This window comes from Mytilus californianus, unplaced genomic scaffold, assembly GCF_021869535.1.
Source record: "Mytilus californianus isolate M0D057914Y unplaced genomic scaffold, xbMytCali1.0.p SCAF_5, whole genome shotgun sequence".
In the NCBI taxonomy this organism is placed as follows: Eukaryota; Metazoa; Mollusca; class Bivalvia; order Mytilida; family Mytilidae; genus Mytilus; species Mytilus californianus.
The window spans coordinates 8,036,363-8,057,277 of NW_026262701.1; the positions used below are offsets into that span (position 1 = coordinate 8,036,363).

Sequence of the window (20,915 nt, forward strand, 5' to 3'; positions counted from 1 at the left end):
AATCAATTTAATTATTAGATCATTAAATTTTATTATTTCTTAAATAAAATATCAATTGAAATGGCTTAACTCGATCAAAAAGACATATTCACAAAACAAGTAAATATACACTGAACGAATAAGTTTGATCTATGACACAATATGAATGAAATCAAGATTTATCAATGTCAAAAAGATTTAAACGTCATTGTTAAAAGAAATCACACACTATTTAAGTGGGTTAGGGACTATTTGCGGATACGAAAGTGTAATCGTATAAAAGATGTACGATTTCCAATCACTATATACCCGCTTTTGTAAAGCGAGTGGAACTATTAATACGGAAAAATGAATAAATTTATTATATTTTCCCCCGTTATGTACGAAGAACACAGATTAACCATGACAGCACTACCTGCCCTGATATCGATGCAAACTCCACCAGATGTAAGGTACATATTTCATTCGTTATCTGATTCTAACACTGGTAGTCCTAGCTTGACCACCGACAAACCAATCTTTTACAATCAGGGAAATATTATAGGCAATGATGTATACTTTTGGAATGGAGAAATGTGTTAACTTGTTTTGCAAGCAAACGATTTTCCTTTTACAGGTGAAACTCCTGAAACGTTACTTTAAATTGTAGCCGATGTTAATGGTCTCTTCAGACAGAGAACCGGTCGGGATCATAAGCTTTCCCCGGGAAACAGAATTCTTCTTTTATGTTATGGTTACAATCATATCCGTCTTATCATATGATTTCTGAAATAGTTGACCTTAGTGTTTCGACTACCAAAGATGAAACACATACATGTTTACCTATTTCAAGAAACATATAACCGTCTTATCTATTGGCCTTCGTTCACTGTTTGATTGGCAGAACTTACAAGGTGGGTGGCCAAAACTTCCGTTTGCAATAGGGCTATCGACGGAAAGTGTGTGGCCGATAACGGAACTACAAGACTTAGAATAGTATTACCCAAGACACAGACACTGTCACTGCTTTCACACTCAAGTTGTAATATTGAACGAAGACAGGAAATGTTATGTTGAGTGCGGATTTCATTGGCATTAGCAATATATTATGTTGATAAGAAATATAGGACAAGAATTACCTTTCCCGACTGAGCTGTTTTTGCTAGGCGACAAAATATATCCGAACAGATATCCAGTATTGACACCTTACATGAGACAAACCCTAGAATATGCAGAGGAAGTGTCGAAAATTAAATAGACATATTACACACTATAGAGAAGAGGTTGAACACGCATTCGGAGAATTAAAAAGAAACAAACACAAAGTTATGAGGACTTTGTGGCGATTCACATCTGTTGTAACTATAAGTTTCTGCATTTGTGTGTCGTCGAAAAGACTTATTAACATGATAAAAAAAAATATCATTTCATTTTACTATATAGACTGGTATCTCAATTGGGGTTATTTTCTTATTTTGAGAGGACCCCTTGTTTTTCGTCAACTGTAATCGTACCCTAGGTACCTAGTTTCCGCATATGTCTACAAGTGACTCATTGTATACATGTATATATAGATCCTACTAATTCAATATAGTCTTTCATTTTGAGGAAATCCGGCACTTGGTGACAGCTACCAAAGCAAAATTACAAAATGTTACAATTTATAATAATTTACATTTTCAATACTTGTTTGTGTGTATCTTCGTTACCGGTATTTAATGATAAAGTTACTTTGGAAAAGTTATGTACATTATATTTGCCACATAGTTATGACACAGATGGAACCCCATTATACAAGTATTCTAGTGGAGCCATAGAACAGACAACGTATGATCCTGATAATCACATAGTATATGCTGTAGGTAAGTATAAATGCGTATTCAAGATTGTTTTTTTTTTAATTTAATTATTTATTCATTTATTCACTAATTTTATTTTTAATATCCGAAAGGGAAAAAAGTTTTCACAATGACGTCATATACTGATTTTAGGGTCGCATTTTCGAGAACACATAAGGATTTTATACATGATATCATTAGTTACAAATAAAGCATAAAAACATGGAGTTAAACCTATTGAAAGACACAATGAACCCACGATTTTCTATTATATTTTCCTTTGAACTCTCCTGTTGTCGAGATTCAGGTTCACAAGTACTTGATTTGTCACCCAAAATCTGTTCAGAAAAGCATCAAAACTTGTTCCTGTATGTACAGATGATAACGGATATGTTCCTAATGTCGTAACTACAATCCCATACCCTTCTCCCGAATGTGACCTACCGAATTAGACTTATTACCGGGTTTATAATAACATGAGCAACACAACGGCTGCCACATGTGGAGCAGGATCTGTTTACCCTTCCGGAGCACCTGAGATCACCCCCAGTTTTTGGTGGTTTCGTGTTGCTCAGTCTTTATTTTTCTATGTTGTGTTTTGTATACTATTGTTTGTCTATTGGTCTTTTTCTTTTTTTAGCCATGGCGTTGTCTTATTTATTTTCGACATATGAGTTTGAATGTCCCTCTCGTATCTTTCGCCCCTCTTTTTATACTTTATTCACACTCCTTAAGATAGATTGTTACAGTATGTCTGGGAGTATACATGATATAGATTTTTCGACATTCCGATGCAGATCAGCGAGTTCTTAATACTTTCAAAAGAAGTTCATAAAAAATCCGAAATATAACCTGTTTACCTTTCGCCTTTTAAAAGCGACTTATTAATTTATAAAAAGCGCGGGAATGATTCATGACCCCTCTTCAAATGTTTTTACATTTTGTTTTTGGAAAAGGTATTATAGATAAAAATAAGTTCCTGATGTTTAAATTTTTCTTTACAAAACAAAGTAGGAAATAAAAGCGTTACCTTGTTTAAAAAATTATCATTGACATGGACGATACTTTCAGGAAGACATATGATTTTTTTTTAGGAAAACGGCATCATGTCAGGAATTTTCTTCATTTTTGTAAACTATGCCAAGCTGTTGACTTTATGCTATCAGAACATCTTAAACTTGTAAATTCATTTCTATTTCTTGAATCTTTGAATTTCCAATATTATGAGCAAATTTGAAGTACTCAAAAAGTTCAATTTCTTGGGTCAAAATTGGGCCTAAATATCCAATCTCCTTTAACCCCCTTTTACCAATCAATGCTGTTTGCTATGATAGATGAAACATTTAAAACTCCTTTTCTCCTTTTATCATATCTAATCCGTATCTAAAAAAAGAAGAAAAATGAGAATTGGGTTGGTATTACCACTTTAATATGACAATCTACATAAACACGGAAATTATACTGGCATAATAGTCTCGGAAGTTTACAGAATTCCATTAAAACATTCAGCGGTGGATTCAAAGGGGGGCGTAGAGGGCGTTCCCCATTTTAATTGGAAAATATATATTTTTTTTAGCATCAAATCGATCAATAATATTTTTTTATGGAACTACAACCCCTTTCAAAAATTCTGGATCTGCCCCGCACAATTCTACTTAAATCCTTGTCTTTTTAAGCGATCAAGTCAACATATTTATCCCAATTTAGGAATGACAGATTTGAAGGTTACTTAATTTTTACTGGTGAAAAAAAATCTGTATATTTCCAAAATGAAAGTAACATATATACCGGTTACCTACAATTGCTTACATCCACTTCATTTGAACTTTGGTGGATAGTTGTCTCATTGGTAATCATACCATACCACATCTCCTTATTTTTATATACGTAATTCTTTTAGGTGGAAATATTCTACATGTTATTGATGTAAAAAATGTCACATCTCCGAAGATCGTTTATCATATGGAGGTTGACAACGTGGATCTAACAGACATTGAATATTGTGGTGGATACATTTTCGTTTCCATGGATAATCTTTTGTTTAAAGAGGAGGGGCGTGTTGTTATATACAGGAATTTCTCAACATCAGAGCTGATGATCGAAAAATATAACATAACAGGTGAATTTTATTTAATGGTGTTGCTTGTATGTTTTAACGATTAAGATATCTGTACTTGTATTAAGTATGGCAAATCAAGAATATTAGAAAATTAGTTTAAAATAACATTATCACTCAAAAGAAAACAATATATATCTAGAGCAAACACACAAGTGTTTTGTTTCTTCTTTCTATTAACTATTTTGGTTTATTGTTGTATATAGGGCTTGTATTATATTTGCCTTCGGGTTTATATGATCCGTTCATCCTATTTTGACTCCTCAAAATTCAAGAGTCTATCCTAAATTGAGGTAAATTGTATGGCTTTCCAAATACCGTTTCGATTCCTAACATCACTGAAGAGACATTAATTGTCGAAATCCGGATATGGTGTACAAAAATCTTTGAACCTTTTGTTTGCGGTATACCATTTTTTCCGCAAGTTTATTGTTTTCTGTTTAGTATTAAATTAATAATTAAGATCCATTTATTACATCGGTGATCCGTTTATTTGGCAATCGCCAATGGCAGTCAGCAGGGTTTAAGAACATTTGTTGTTCGACCTGTTAGTAAAATGCGTTTTGTTAAAATATACTTTTTCACTTTTTTGTTCTTTTGGAAAATGTTGTTTGTGCTGTATTTAGACCCCTCTAACAGGAAATTTGTTTTGCATGCACACGTATAAAAATTGCGGTTTTTATCCAACGCAATCATAGGTTTGAACGTTGTTTTCAATTTAGACTTGTTTATATTTTTTCGTTTGGGCTTGTATTATATTTGCCTTCGGGTTTATATGATCCGTTCATCCTATTTTGACTCTTTCAAAATTCAAGAGTCTATCCTAATTTGAGGTAAATTATATGGCCTTCCAAATACCGTTTCGATTCCTAACATCACTGAAGAGACATTAATTGTCGAAATCCGGATATGGTGTACAAATTTTTGCACCTCATGTTTGCGGTATACCATCTTTTCCGCTAGTTTATTGTTTATTGTTTTCTGTTTGGTAATAAATTAACAATAAGATCTTTTTTGTTACATCTTGTGATCCGTTTATTTGGCAATCGCCAATGGCAGTCAGCAGGGTTTAAGAACATCAGTTGTTCGACCTGCTAGTCAAATGCGTTTTGTTAAAATATACTTTTTCACTCATTTGGTCTTTTGGAAAATGTTGTTTGTGCAGTATTTAGATCCCTCTACCAAGAAATTTGTTTTGCATGCACACGTATAAAAATTGCGGTTTTTATCCAACGCAATCATAGGTTTGAACGTTGTTTTCAATTTAGACTTGAAAACAACGTTCAAACCTATGATTGCGTTGGATAAAAACCGCAATTTTTATACGTGTGCATGCAAAAAAAAAATTCTTGTTAGAGGGGTCTAAATACAGCACAAACAACATTTTCCAAAAGACCAAAAAAGTGAAAAAGTATATTTTAACAAAACGCATTTGACTAACAGGTCGAACAACAAATGTTCTTAAACCCTGCTGATATATATATATATATATACAATAGGGTTTAAGAACATTTGTTTTTCGACCTGTTAGTCAAATGCGTTATGTTAAAATATACTTTTTCACTTTTTTGGTCTTTTGGAAAATGTTGTTTGTGCTGTATTTAGACCCCTCTAACAAGAAATTTGTTTTGCATGCACACAAAAATTGCGGTTTTTATCCAACGCAATCATAGGTTTGAACGTTGTTTTCAATTTAGACTTGTTTATAAATATACAATATATGTACATTGTCGGAAAATATAAAATTTATTTGTATGAGCTTTAGAACCAGGACGAAAACCGCAATTTATATTGTCTAAATACAGCACAAACAACATTTTCAAAAGACCAATAAAGTGAAAAAGTATATTTTAACAAAACGCATTTGACTAGCCGGTCGAACAACGGATGTTCTTAAACACTGCTGACTGCAATGGCGATTGCCAAATAAACGGATCACCAGATGTAACAAAATGGATCTTAATAATTAATTTAATACTAAACAGAAAACAATAAACTTGCGGAAAAGATGGTATACCGCAAACATAAGGTGCAAAAAATTGGTACACCATATCCGGATTTGGACAATTAATGTCTCTTCAGTGATGTTAGGAATCGAAACGGTATTTGGAAGGCCATATAATTTACCTCAATTTAGGTTAGACTCTTGAATTTTGAAGATTCGAAATAGGATGAACGGATTATATAAACCCGGAGGCAAATATAATACAAGCCCAAACGAAAAAATATAAACAAGTCTAAATTGAAAACAACGTTCAAACCTATGATTGCGTTGGATAAAAACATATATATATATATATATATATATAATGTCTAAAAATAGCAACAATCAACATCCAATCTATTTAATCTAGATTTTGTCATTTGATAAGGGACTTTCCGCATCGTATATATATATATATATATATATATACGTTGCGGAAAGTCTATATATATATATACTCAACAACAAAAGAAACGCACCGTGCACCTCCAATTATTTTTTTGGAACACAGATTTCTATTGCATATTTTTTTCAAATGATTGAAATTAGTCCTAAGGTTGTCACAACGTTCTGAAGTCATATTTAATACCAAATTCTGAAAAAAAGAGTTTTTTTTAAAATCTAAAAAAAAAAACACAATGGAATTTTAAGCGCCTGTCATACAAGTGAGAGGTTTAGCTAGTTATAAAACCAGGTTGAATCCACCATATTCTACATAAGGAAATGCCTGCACATCAGGAATATGACAGTTGTTTTCCATTCGTTTGATGTGTTTGAGCTTTTGATTTTGCCATTTGATAAGGGACTTTCCGCTTTGAATTTTCCTTGGAGTTCGGAATTTTTGTTATATTTACTTTTTGTTAACAAAAAATGTTGCCACATTTGTAAAAACTAAAGACAAGTGTATCTTTTCGCCTGAAAACAACGAAAATGACTTTGATCTGAAGTTTAAAATCGATTTCTTGTCTGATGACCGTTTTGAAATTGACTTATCTCAGATTTTTGTCTTTTGCGTTTGAAATCTCAATTGTCGCTACTGAAATGAAAATTTCTCTTTAAAAGACGCATAAATTTCAAGGTTATGCTTAAAATATAAAAGATTTCTACAAATGTGTAGCAAAAACAAGAAATTTTGAAACTTCTATATATGATAAGATGTGGTGCGTTATTTAATTGTTAAGTATATTTTACATTGTGACCCTATTTGCTTTCATCGCGTAAATCAGATTCATTTTTATATTCTAGGCCAAACTCTAGTAAATGTACATTTATTTAACACACATCAAATGTTTATTTATTTTTTAGTTGGATCATTACCCGATATGGTCTACCCATCAAAAGACTGCAATACAATATTGGTTGCGGTAGAAGCCGAGGCCTATCAAGATGATGGTAAAATTGTAGATCCCGAAGGTGGAGTCGGGATAATAAAAATTGAAAATGACGAAGCAACGTATAAAAAGTTGGACTTCAAAGAATTCAATTCAAAGTAATTATTCAATGTAATTATCTATTTGTGTGCATTTTATTATTATCATTAGTGCTAGATAATACTCCCTTAAACAAATAGTTGGGGAAAATAAATCTAAATTTAGTGTTAACACTAGACAATACTCCCTTAAACAAAGAATTGGGGGAAATAAATCTAAATTTAGTGTTAATGCTAGACAATACTCCCTTAAACAAAGAATAGGGGAAATTAAATCTAAATTGAGGTTAATGCTAGACAATACTCCCTTAAACAAAGAATTGGAGAAAATAAATCTAAATTTAGGTTAATGCTAGATAATACTCCCTTAAACAAAGAATTGGAGAAAATAAATCCAAATTTAGTTTTAATGCTAGACAATACTCCCTTAAACAAAGAATAGGGGAAATTAAATCTAAATTGAGGTTAATGCTAGATAATACTCCCTTAAACAAAGAATTGGAGAAAATAAATCCAAATTTAGTGTTAATGCTAGATAATACTCCCTTAAACAAAGAATAGGGGAAAATAAATCTAAATTTAGGTTAATGCTAGATAATACTCCCTTAAACAAACAATTGGAGAAAATAAATCCAAATTTAGTGTTAATGCTAGATAATACTCCCTTAAACAAAGAATAGGGGAAATTAAATCTAAATTGAGGTTAATGCTAGATAATACTCCCTTAAACAAAGAATTGGAGAAAATAAATCCAAATTTAGTGTTAATGCTAGACAATACTCCCTTAAACAAAGAATAGGGGAAATTAAATCTAAATTTAGGTTAATGCTAGATAATACTCCCTTAAACAAAGAATTGGAGAAAATAAATCCAAATTTAGTGTTAATGCTAGACAATACTCCCTTAAACAAAGAATAGGGGAAATTAAATCTAAATTGAGGTTAATGCTAGATAATACTCCCTTAAACAAAGAATTGGAGAAAATAAATCCAAATTTAGTTTTAATGCTAGACAATACTCCCTTAAACAAAGAATAGGGGAAATTAAATCTAAATTGAGGTTAATGCTAGATAATACTCCCTTAAACAAAGAATTGGAGAAAATAAATCCAAATTTAGTGTTAATGCTAGATAATACTCCCTTAAACAAAGAATAGGGGAAAATAAATCTAAATTTATGTTAATGCTAGATAATACTCCCTTAAACAAACAATTGGAGAAAATAAATCCAAATTTAGTGTTAATGCTAGATAATACTCCCTTAAACAAAGAATAGGGGAAATTAAATCTAAATTGAGGTTAATGCTAGATAATACTCCCTTAAACAAAGAATTGGAGAAAATAAATCCAAATTTAGTGTTAATGCTAGACCATACTCCCTTAAACAAAGAATAGGGGAAATTAAATCTAAATTTAGGTTAATGCTAGATAATACTCCCTTAAACAAAGAATTGGAGAAAATAAATCCAAATTTAGTGTTAATGCTAGATAATACTCCCTTAAACAAAGAATTGGAGAAAATAAATCCAAATTTAGTGTTAATGCTAGACAATACTCCCTTAAACAAAGAATAGGGGAAATTAAATCTAAATTGAGGTTAATGCTAGATAATACTCCCTTAAACAAAGAATTGGAGAAAATAAATCCAAATTTAGTGTTAATGCTAGACAATACTCCCTTAAACAAAGAATTGGAGAAAATAAATCCAAATTTAGTGTTAATGCTAGATAATACTCCCTTAAACAAAGAATTGGAGAAAATAAATCCAAATTTAGTGTTAATGCTAGACAATACTCCCTTAAACAAAGAATTGGAGAAAATAAATCCAAATTTAGTGTTAATGCTAGACAATACTCCCTTAAACAAAGAATTGGAGAAAATAAATCCAAATTTAGTGTTAATGCTAGACAATACTCCCTTAAACAAAGAATAGGGGAAAATGATTCTAAATTAAGGTTAATGCTAGACATGCTCCCTTAAACAAAGAATTGGGGGAAAAATCTAAATTTAGGTTAATGCTTGATAATACTCCCTTAAACAAAGAATTGGGGAAAATAAATCTAAATTTAGGTTAATGCTAGATAATACTCCCTTAAATAAAGAATTGGGGAAAATAAATCTAAATTTAGTGTTAATGCTAGACAATACTCCCTTAAACAAAGAATAGGGGAAATTAAATCTAAATTGAGATTAATGCTAGATAATACTCCCTTAAACAAAGAATTGGAGAAAATAAATCCAAATTTAGTGTTAATGCTAGACAATACTCCCTTAAACAAAGAATAGGGGAAAATAAATCTAAATTTAAGTTAATGCTAGATAATACTCCCTTAAACAAAGAATAGGGGAAAATAAATCTAAATTCAATTATTAGTGTTAATGCTTGATAATAGTCCCTTAAACACAGAATTTTAATTGGGGAAAATAAATCTAAATTTAGGTTAATGCTAAATAATACTCCCTTAAACAAAGAATTGGGGAAAATAAATCTAAATTTAAATTTTTTGTGTTTTATTCACTATTGATTGATTACAATTGTTTAAACTAATATAATTGTCAACAACTATTCGTCTTTTACAAAAACAAACAAAATATATCTCATCATATCTATTAACAACGCATTAGTTGTTCCTATTTTTGTTTTACATACTCTTCATTACTATGGGATTTAAAAAATATAAATATATTACTGAAAAATTACATTTCCAGTTCTAATGATGATATAATGGATGTCTGCTTAATGTCCAGCGGAAAATTAATATGCATATTCAGGTCGAGAACGTGTTAATGTAATATGAATATCAACCCTTCTTTGTACTAGATCGACACGCTGAGCCGGATTTTTAACATGCAGTTCACAAGGTAACAGTCCGCAGGAAGACTTATCACCTTACCCGGACTCATTATTCTGACTCCGAGCCGACCAGTCTTTGCTCTTACTTCCTAATGCCACGTGCTTAGGAGGAGAAGCAGCAAATACCAATTTGCAAGTCTTTGGTTTGACCCGAACCGGGTTCGAACCCATGACCTCCCGCACTCGATGCGAACACGCTACCACGAAACCACCTTAATAGTTAAGGCAAATGTAAAATATAAATACTACTCAAGAGAACGTTAACCTTGTTTTTCTTATATCATATTGTATACAAGCAGTAAATTTCCTCAGTTGGAAAAAATCTCGGCAAAAATAGCATGTTTGATGACTTTTGTTACAGATGGTCAGAATTAGAATCAAAGGGATTACGCTTTGTACATAGAGTAAACAACAACAACTTTTCCAACGATGTGGAACCAGAATGTATATCATATAACAAAGATTATTCTAAAGCTTACATTTGTCTTCAGGTAATGCTTTTGATTGATTTTATATTATACTAGTGTTATATTTGCAACTCAGGATTAAAAGAAATGTTTTCCCATATTGCTACATTTTATTATTTAATTATAGAAATATGGGATATAAAATAAACAAAGGCATCGTGTTGTCAACACACTTTCAAGGGGGAGGGGGGAAATCCAAGACAGCCTGTTCGATTATAGTAAAATTGTGAGAGAATACATCGGATACGGTCCAAGACATGGCATTCAATGCCGAATACAAACAAAGCCAAAAACAGGAAGCAAAAAACACTGACAACATATATTTCTTCAAACAGTATCAAATGATTCAACAGTTCTTTTATTTCTCAATGACAGAAAACCAGATGAAAAATTATAAAAAACGCACAGGCATTAAAAAACACAAATACATATAATTTTTATTAGATAATATCGGCTGTTCAGTTGGCCTCATATATTACCCATGAAAGTGGGCAGTTTTTGAAAAGCATCTAAATATTAAATTAATTGTATATGATTTTTTAAAGATCGACAATTGATTGGTCGTTTATATATATATATATATCACATTTTGTGTGTCAGGATGTATGTGTTCTCTATTGAGGCTTGCACATTTCATTGTATCAATAATAATTTGTAACTTTTTTTTAAGGAGAATAATGCAATAGCTATCGTCGACATTGCCACAGAAACCATAGAAGATATATTACCATTAGGTTTCAAGTCATGGGGAGAACTTATGATGGACCCGAGTGACAAAGATGGTATGCAATATATTAATTGTGCCCGATATTTCGTGAGGCTCTTGTCCTCGTTTCTTCGTTATATATTAAAAACACATTATTTGAATATATCTTTCAATTTCTTTTCGTTTACATACCTGCGACAAATACTGTAAAGCTATTCTTTATCAAATAATTTATCATGCACACATTTCCGATTTTTCTGCACGAAATTAGTAGCTTGAACTCTGAGATACATCTCTAACGGTAAGATAAAAATTGAAGAAAAAACATACAAACAAAATAAAAGGCAGTCAAATTATGAAAAAAAATGTATCATACAGAAATTTATGAGTTTTGAAAACTAGCTTCGAATTTTAAGATTTATTGATATTCTTCAACTGGATTTTATTTGCATGATAAATTTTCACACGAATTTTCTATCTTTTCATTCTTGACAATAGTCTTTAAGTTTAAATAATACATGTCGAATCTTTGATTATAAAATTGAAAATATAACATATTATAGATTTTTCTCTTCTTTTGGAGGAATTCATCTGAGGTCCTGGCCAATCTATGGCATGTATCAACCTGATTCTATTCACGTGATAAATGTGGCGGGAAATGAATACCTAGTGACATCTAATGAGGGTGACTCTAAGGATTACTCAGACTGGGGAGGATTTAATGAAGAAGAACGTGTTCGAGATATCATCTTATCAGGTATAAAAATTTGAAACATCATTTTATAAATTCATGCGTCCGAAGCCCTTTCTGGATTTACCTTCATCAGAAACGCTCAAACCGAATATTCGAATGGCAAGGATGGATGTATAAGAATAGAAACAGTTGCAGGACTATTAGACCTAAAAAGGACATAGAAAAATAGCCAAATCCATATAAGATCAACTTTGCCTTAACAATGATCATTATAAACGCTGTTTTTAGAATTTAGTTATTTAGAAATTATGAAATATGTAGCTAAAGGAGTTTGGTGCTTTTAAAAGATTTTTGTTAAATTTTAATCGTTAAGTAATTATCAAGTGGACGAACCATAGTACATTATATATATTATATATCCTTTCTTTTATTTTTTATCCGCAAATACACAAGTACAAGGAAGACATGTAAGGCATTGCATTACATACATAAACATAAATATACAATATATCTCATCACCAAATACATAGGTACAGAGAAGACATGTAATACATTACATTATACGAACATAAATATACAATATATACAACAATATTTCAATTTATTCAGGAGGACACACTCGTTTGTTTATAATTCGTTAAAAACTTACATACATTTATGAGATCTGTCCTATTTGTAGAAGACATAATTTCAGTAAATAGTATAAAATTTGACCTTCTATCAAAATAAATATAAATTTGAAAATTGAAAACATACTATTTGATATTCTGTAAATATACTGTTTAAGTTTATGATGTTTTTATCACGTAAAATGAATATTCACTATTTAATTGTACTAGCTTTTTTTTTAAGAAAATTCTACGATTGTTAAATGGGCTGCTGACCACAAACTTTCTACGACTCTCCAAAACGATAACATGCTAGGTAAATGTTTTAATTAATATAAAAAAAAAATGCTTTACTTGAATAGAAATAAGAAGATGTGGTATGAGTGTCAATAAGACAACTCTCCATCCAAGTCACAATTTGTAAAAAGTAAACAATTATAGGTCAAAGTACGGCCTTCAACACGGAGCCTTGTCTCACACCGAACACCAAGCTATAAAGGGCCCCAAAATAACTAGTGTAAAAAAATTCAAACAGGAAAACCAACGGTCTAATCTATATAAAAAAACGAGAAACGAGAAACACTTATAAACCACATCAACAAACGAAAACCACATAACAACAGGTTCCTGACTTACGACAGGTGCAAACAAATGCAGCGGGGTTAAACTGAACGAATAAATTTGATCTACGACACAATATAGATACAATATTGATAAAAAAAAGGGGGAGATGTAAAACAATGTCAAAAAGACAACTCTAACCTTGGACAAAGTGGCGTTAAATAAAATAACGTACACAGGTTAAGTTTAAATATAATAATTTTGTTGTTATTGAAACAAATATTAGCTTTCACCCTACGGCCTTCAACAATGAGCAAAATCAATACAGCACAGCAAGCTATAAAAGACCAGAAATACAAATGTAAGAAAATTTAAATGATAAAAGTAACGGCATGATTTATGTACAAAGCAATAAACGAGAAACAAATATGACAAAAGCAGCAAACGACAACTAGGAAATTTAATGAGAACATTTTCTCAACCAACTGGAAACAACTTAACATTGTCATTGACCAAACATGTCCACTGTACTAGTGGTCAGTTTAACATTATTTCCTGATATGTCATATTCTTCTGGTCAGAAAAAGGTCTTCAGGATATGCCTTTGTATCAACACGATCCCCACCGAAATTCGGGGTTTAACTCAATTGTTCCGGAAGGACAAGCTGTTCCGTCTTTACTAATGGCGACAGTCATAGTACTCGTTGAAAGGAAACATTCAGTGAAAAATCGCATTTGGTTATGTTCCAGTCACTAAAAGGAAACGGGAAAGTGGCAGTGACAAGGTTACATATCCTTGGTCATCTATGACATGAACGTTTCAAAACGGTCGATTAAGTCATAATGGCATTCGTCAAAATTTTGAAATAACTTTTTAATATCGATCTCTTGGTTGAGTAGCTTATGTGTTTACAGTAACCAAGGAAATCATGATAAGAAGTGAAAACCCTGAAATATCGGATCAACCGAAAGATTAAAACAAAGTAATGTATAGTCGTAGTTTTTTTTAATTCTAGGTCGGTTAAAAATAACAAATATGAATGGTAGAAATAATGCTGGTACATATGACGAGCTTTATGCTTTCGGAGGAAGAGGTTTCTCCATTAGAAAACTAGAAACAATGGAACTCGTGTACGATAGTGGCGACCAGTTTGAAAAGCTTCACCAAGAATACATGCCACTGTTGTTTAACAATAATGCAGAGAATGGAACTAAAACAGTCAACCAGACATTTGACACTAGGTCTGGCGATAAGGTATATAGTAAAATAATTCTGTAGATATTGAATTCTAAACGGCATTTGTTTTAACCATTTTAAAGAAGCTACTTTTGCCATTAGCCAGTATATAGCTATTGAAGAAACATACTTTAGAACTTAAAATAACAAAGCACTACAATTAACTTCTTAAGGTTTTTTAGAATGTGTAATTATTAGAGACGTTCGGTCTTGCAACATATTTACACATGATTTATAATTTACGTTGGTATCGGACGTTTAAAGAGGCACTAGCTACGAGATATATAAAAAAAAAAAAATATGGAGATATAAAAAAAAATAAAATATGATGTATTTTGTTCAATCATTAATGAAAGTAAAATAGTGAAACAATAATACGTTTTTTTCCTAACCCAGGATAAAGGGGTGTTCCAACTATATGTACCCATTCAAATTCGAAAGAAACAATATAATAATAAAATAACAGGCAGAAATATGTTCAATACAACGTATCATTATAATGCTGAATATCTTAAAAAGATTATAACAAAGTTCTGGTATATAATTCGGAAAGATCCGATTGCCAAACAAATATTTAAATCTAAACCAGATATGGGTTTCAAAAACAATAAGAATATTAGTAACATGATAATTAATCATTAAGGTGAAGAACCCCTCCACAGGAGGTTTTTATAATATAGTCTATACTGTGAAACAGATGTAATAAAGACTTGATGCCGATTTATTTCAATAGATCACGTATCTGTGATAACTGATGGTTTCTTATACATCCATGCTTCTACCCGGCAGGGTACCTACACAAACTTCTTCAAATGATAAACATGGAGACTTTTGTATATCATCATATAGATGATAATACAAACATGCCAGTATATCCTGAGTTCAACAATATAACATTGATAAATACAATACTGTCTCTACTAGATCTCGTGTAGACTTATGTTGAATTAGTGATAAAAAATAAGCTAAGAAACATCGGTAATGAATAAATCACTTGTATTGAATCCGTATTCATGTGAATTTCAATTTAACCCCTTAGCTAGAAATGGGTTACGCATGAATAAGTCGTGTTCAGTTATTTAATGGAAAAGAATGTCAACATTGAAAGTGAGACAAGAGTAAACCATTTGATTGACTAATTCGATTCATAAAAACTAGTTCTTATACAGGTAACAACGATGATTAAGATATATTTTAAACCTATAATATGAAAACAAACAGACCTAGAAAAATCCAATTGCACGAGTTCGCTATCTATTTATATCTATGTTTATGTTATTATCTTGTTATATGACCGACGGCAGTCTTGGAGGTCACAACGATGGTTAATTATATGGCGTCTAGACTAAAATACACACGAAATGTTGATACATATTATCGAGCCTATGCATTGTAAATTGTTTATTTTAGGCTTTCTATAAATTAGATGTACCTTTTAGTATGTTATAAATCAAATATGAGAATGTAAGTCAAATCAGTGAACATGAATTGGACAGCTAGTGTCCCGTTAACGTGTTTGTAAAGGGCGATATATAACTTGGTTCAAATCAGAGTTTCTCCCGTTTGCTCGAAAACGCTTAGATGAAAAACATTTCAACAATGCATTATTAAAAATAAAAACAAAACTTCATAAATTCCATGCGTCTAAAGTGCTTTTCTCGATTTACCTTCATCAGAAATGTCCAAAGCCGAATATTTAAAAGCCAAGGGTGTATAAGAACCAAAACAGTTGAACAGTTATATGACCAAAAGGCACCTAAAATAATAGCTAAATCCATCTAAGGTCAACTTTACCTGAGGGAGTTGAAACCTAAGTTTCTTTTAAATAATTTTTATATTCATAAACGAACAATTTTGAAAGGTTGAAAGGCGGAATCAACCCAGTGCTGTAAAAAATGAAAATTATAAGTATTGAGATAGGTCAGATACTTTAGTGAAATAAATGCAGGTATAAACTACGACAAACCTCCGAACGTATCTAATTCCAGATCATTTAAAAAAGATTTATGATCCGAGTAATACATTGGTCTTAGCTCCTCAAGTACTAATATACGCTAAGCTTTTCCAATTCAATTCGTCTTAAAATACTTTGACCAATTTCAACTGACACCGGGATCTCTGTGTTATATTTGATTTACTTTACTGACCTTATTTTGAAGGGGCCCGAGAGTGAAAGTCTTTCAGTTGCTCATATCGGCAATGCTGTTTTATTATTCATTGGAAATGAACGACCTGGCAGTATATTAATTTACAAGATAATAGGAGATGCTTCTAAGCCAGAATTTCAAAGTATATGGAACGGTGTTCAAGAAACGGATAACAAATGGGAAGAGCTTTATGACAGAAGAATGTTAAGTGAAATAGATCCCGAAGACATAAGGTTTGTATTTAAAAAGAAACTGATTTAGAAAAAAAACAAACTAATAAACCTAGTAACTATTTTGTTTAAGAAATGAACCAAACTAATTCTAATAGTGTTTATATTAAATCATTGGCTCCAAAAAGCCTTTTTGACTTACCTAGTAGTACGGTTCTTCCCCACTTAAAAAGGCCAACAGAATTCAGAAATTTCTTATAAAAAACAGTTTAAAGAAAGGCATTTCCAATATCCAAACTATCCCCTTGGTCCGGATGTATTTCATCTTACAGAACTTTAAAAAAAGGTTTTCGGAATAAAGTAAATTTATAAAAATCAGGAGCATATTGACGTTTATAAATTTATCCGCTGATTTTAGACATTCAAACGTTTGGTTTTTGAGCGTTACTGGTGTCTTTAAATTGAGAAAAACTCTTTAAAGCACCATATTCATAAAGTTTTTTTTCTCCATTTTTTAGCATTGGGTCGATATATGCTGCTGCTGATGTACTGTGAGGTTCTGAGGGTATCATCAGCTCAGTAGTCCGTTCTTCGGTTCCGATATGATTTTAAACTAACTTTTATTAAATTCACCGTTAGTAAAGTTGGAAAATGATTAATAAACTAAGGTTCACACTCCGCAGGCAAAGTTGACGTTCGATCAATTTTGCTATACGTTTTATATCCTCTTTGGTCATGTAGCTCCCCGCGTATTCCGGTATTTATATTCTTGGCGGAAGTACCAAATTTATTAAATATTATTTTGCATTTAAAAAGGATGAAAAACACATTGCAGAATTACATGAAAAAACCCTATTCCCTATCTGATTGGCCATGAAAAATAAATCAAAAACTGCATTGTCGTTATATTTGTAAAGTCATAATTAGGTTAAATAATATGTCAAACAGTCCAAGACTTCCACACATGACACGTCTCACTATAGAATTATATAAAAGTCATCTGCATAATAAAGTATATCCTAGGGTGGCTGAAAATAGACATCTCCCATCCTACAAACATGTACCAACCATCAGCTTATATGTCTTCGGTTGAATGAAAACTGATCAGAAACGTCTATTCATAAAATATGACCTCTATGGAAGGTTTTGACTATGTTTGATATGAATTATAAGAATTAAACGGTACCAGTTTTACTACACCAGATGCAGATTTCGACAATACATGTCTCTTTAGTGATGCTCAAGGTTAAAATATTTGAAAATCAAAAACCTAAAAAAAAACGTTGACGATCTAATACATGTATAACGAAAAGTATAGCCTAACCCAAACAAGGAATCTATGGATGAGGGTTATACTTTTCTTAATCTCAAATGATTTCTCAAAGCCTTTTTTTGGGTTTGTTAAATTACGAAAAAATCTCACTTTATACCCAAAAATTAACCAAATATGTGAAAATGTCACAGCTTCGAAACGAGCCTTCATACATATCCAAATTTACGAAATGGGCAGAGAAATTGAAGTAAATGCTACCATTACCGCCTACCTGAAATGAATTGCGCATATTTACCCAATTTATGGGCCTTATTTTAGAAATTCTCAGACTAATATATGGATGATTACATCTTGTTCTAGATGAAAGAATGATATTGTTTCAGATACATTCCCGCTGATCATAGTCCAAATAAGCAGCATATATTAACAGCTGCTGGCACTGTCAGCGGAACCTTTTCCATGTTTGCAATCAAAGGTATTAATGGTGAGTAAGACCATGGATATCATATGAACTTAGAAGTAATTAAAGATAAACAGAGAGCAATCAAACGACACACAAAAAAAATGAAAGACATCACTACACAGTCACCAAATTAAGAAAAAAAGTGTGTACTTCATATGTCGAGCATTTCCCGATTTCATTTTCAAAATTATCAAAGAATTACTGGAGACAACCAATGAGTAAATGTTGTTCATAGAACCCACTTAATCTAGTCCTTCCTTTATAGAAGAATACAAGGCTATAATACATTTTTCTTCATGTTTTCAACTATTCTAGCGTTAAAACAAACATGAGGGGAGAGGATAAAATTACTATCAAACTCAATTCAAACACGTATCCTCTACATTTAATAACAGATAAATTAATGATATAAATGTTTATCGTTCTGTAGAACACAACTTGGGAGCAGCGCCCACGGATAAAGCAGCTGGCTTAAATATAGGTAGGTTACCGTATTTCAAGAAAAATTCAATTTGCAACTTTTGTATTTAAACTAATAAATCTTTGTATACTATCATATTTGTATTGGATGTGGAGAAAATTATGTACAATAATACCGAACTCCAATGTAAATTCAAGATTAAGGGGGAAGTCTATACAACCTGGCAGAATCAAACGTTAGTTGTTCAAATACTTTGCAAACTGCATTAAATGTTCATTTTCGGATTAGATAATGATGCACATATTCTTTATAAATTGTTCCCTTGTTATTATAAAAAAAGAAAACATGATTGGTGTTAACAAAACAATGCCCGAGTGCTGTTCAAAATGCGACACAGTTGTTATTTTATCAAATGGATGGTTCAACAAAGTTTGTAGGCGAAAAGTTCGATAATGAAATAGATTGTTTATTGATTGTATTTTGCACAACAGAAATACAGAAACGTAATGTTAGATGACTAACAGTCCACCATCATGTGATATTGACCTTGTGGTGATAAATCATAGTTAAAGGGACCAAATATTCCTAGTCAAAAATTTAAAGCAAAGGATGTATAAGTGTCGAAACTCTTGGAGAGATAAATGACCAATTGGGACATAAAAATAGTGACTAAATCCATCTGAAGTCACCTTTGCCTGATAGATTTGGAACATTTTAAAAGTTCTCAATATTTCTAAATTTATTAATGTTCGGTTAGTTGGATCATATTAAACAAAGTGGACCTTGACTCAGTAACACACCGCTGGTCATTTCTTTAAAGTAACATTTACTTAGATAATAGGCTACATTAGAGTCTACAGTACTTTACGTAGGTTCTAAACTCATTTGGAATGTACCAACCTAGACAAGTACAATTAAGGACCCGCGAGACTAGATACGCCAACAGGGTTGACGTCTCTAACTATGCATATATTACTATGTAAATCCTGACTCAAAATTGTCACGTTAAAGAATATGCTACTATGGGTTGCTTTTAAGATAAGAAAATCGTCATGTACAATTTATGTAAAACATAAATGGACATCTAACAAAATGATTTCAGTGAATGCATATTTTATGGTGATAAAGTCATCAACTACAAGACTTAATGCAAAAACTGCATTTTCATAATGCAAAAGTAGAATCATTTTCAATTTGCAAAGCTGAAACCCTTAACCATTTTAACATGTAACTATATATATTTAAACAATATGTGTATTATAGGTTTGCCAAGTGTGATAATAGCAGTACTTAGTAGTTACATTATTCTGAGATGCAGCAATTAATAACCACAGATAAAACGTACAGCATTGTATTGGACAAAACGAACGTCTCGGATTAATAACATGCTTAGAACAATGCATGTTCTCCTGACAAGACAAGATATTGCCAGTGAATATACACATGTTATAGTGATAAAGTCATCAACGACAGGAACGAAAACTCCTTTCTCATTATGGAAAATTAAAATTTTATTGTATGTTCTTTTATATACGTTTAGTTAATCAACTGAAAAAAAAGGTGGAGAGTTGAGATATAAAAAAACTAGCTTAATCCCGCCACATTTACATGTGCCTCTTCAATGGTTATCATAGTTTTATTTCTTATAATTTCAAAACCTCTATCGTAATTAAGTATTGCATCTTGTTGTCATATGTTCATGGATGAATATTGCCTCCTTTGAGACCTGGAAAGTTGACCACCGCCCTCCTATCGATGTGTTAGTAGAGTAATTTGTGTTTGAACAGACATTAAAGCAGTTTATCTATGGTTTGAACAAATCAAACAGACATAATATGTCAACAATGTCAAAAATAGGGGTACAGGAGTCAGCATTGTGTTATAATATTAAGCACTATAAAAACAAACAAATATGTAAGCAAAGAAAAACAAAAAGGCATATAGACAAAGCACATTAGCAAAAACGAAAGACAAGAATACAAAAATTTTA

The 20,915-nt window shown here is 31.6% G+C and overlaps 1 protein-coding gene across 1 annotated transcript; it reads left to right on the forward strand.

The window, feature by feature from the left end:
- Nucleotides 1–1,500: 1,500 nt before the first annotated feature.
- Nucleotides 1,501–20,454, forward strand: LOC127700287 (uncharacterized). The gene is made up of 12 exons (XM_052203704.1): nt 1,501–1,820; nt 3,697–3,915; nt 7,202–7,385; nt 10,540–10,669; nt 11,316–11,427; nt 11,935–12,108; nt 12,898–12,969; nt 14,231–14,469; nt 16,611–16,831; nt 18,425–18,525; nt 18,935–18,985; nt 20,189–20,454. The coding sequence occupies exons 1-12, from the start codon at nt 1,610–1,612 to the stop codon at nt 20,248–20,250; spliced, it is 1,776 nt and encodes a 591-aa protein (XP_052059664.1). The 5' UTR covers nt 1,501–1,609; the 3' UTR covers nt 20,251–20,454.
- Nucleotides 20,455–20,915: the final 461 nt, after the last annotated feature.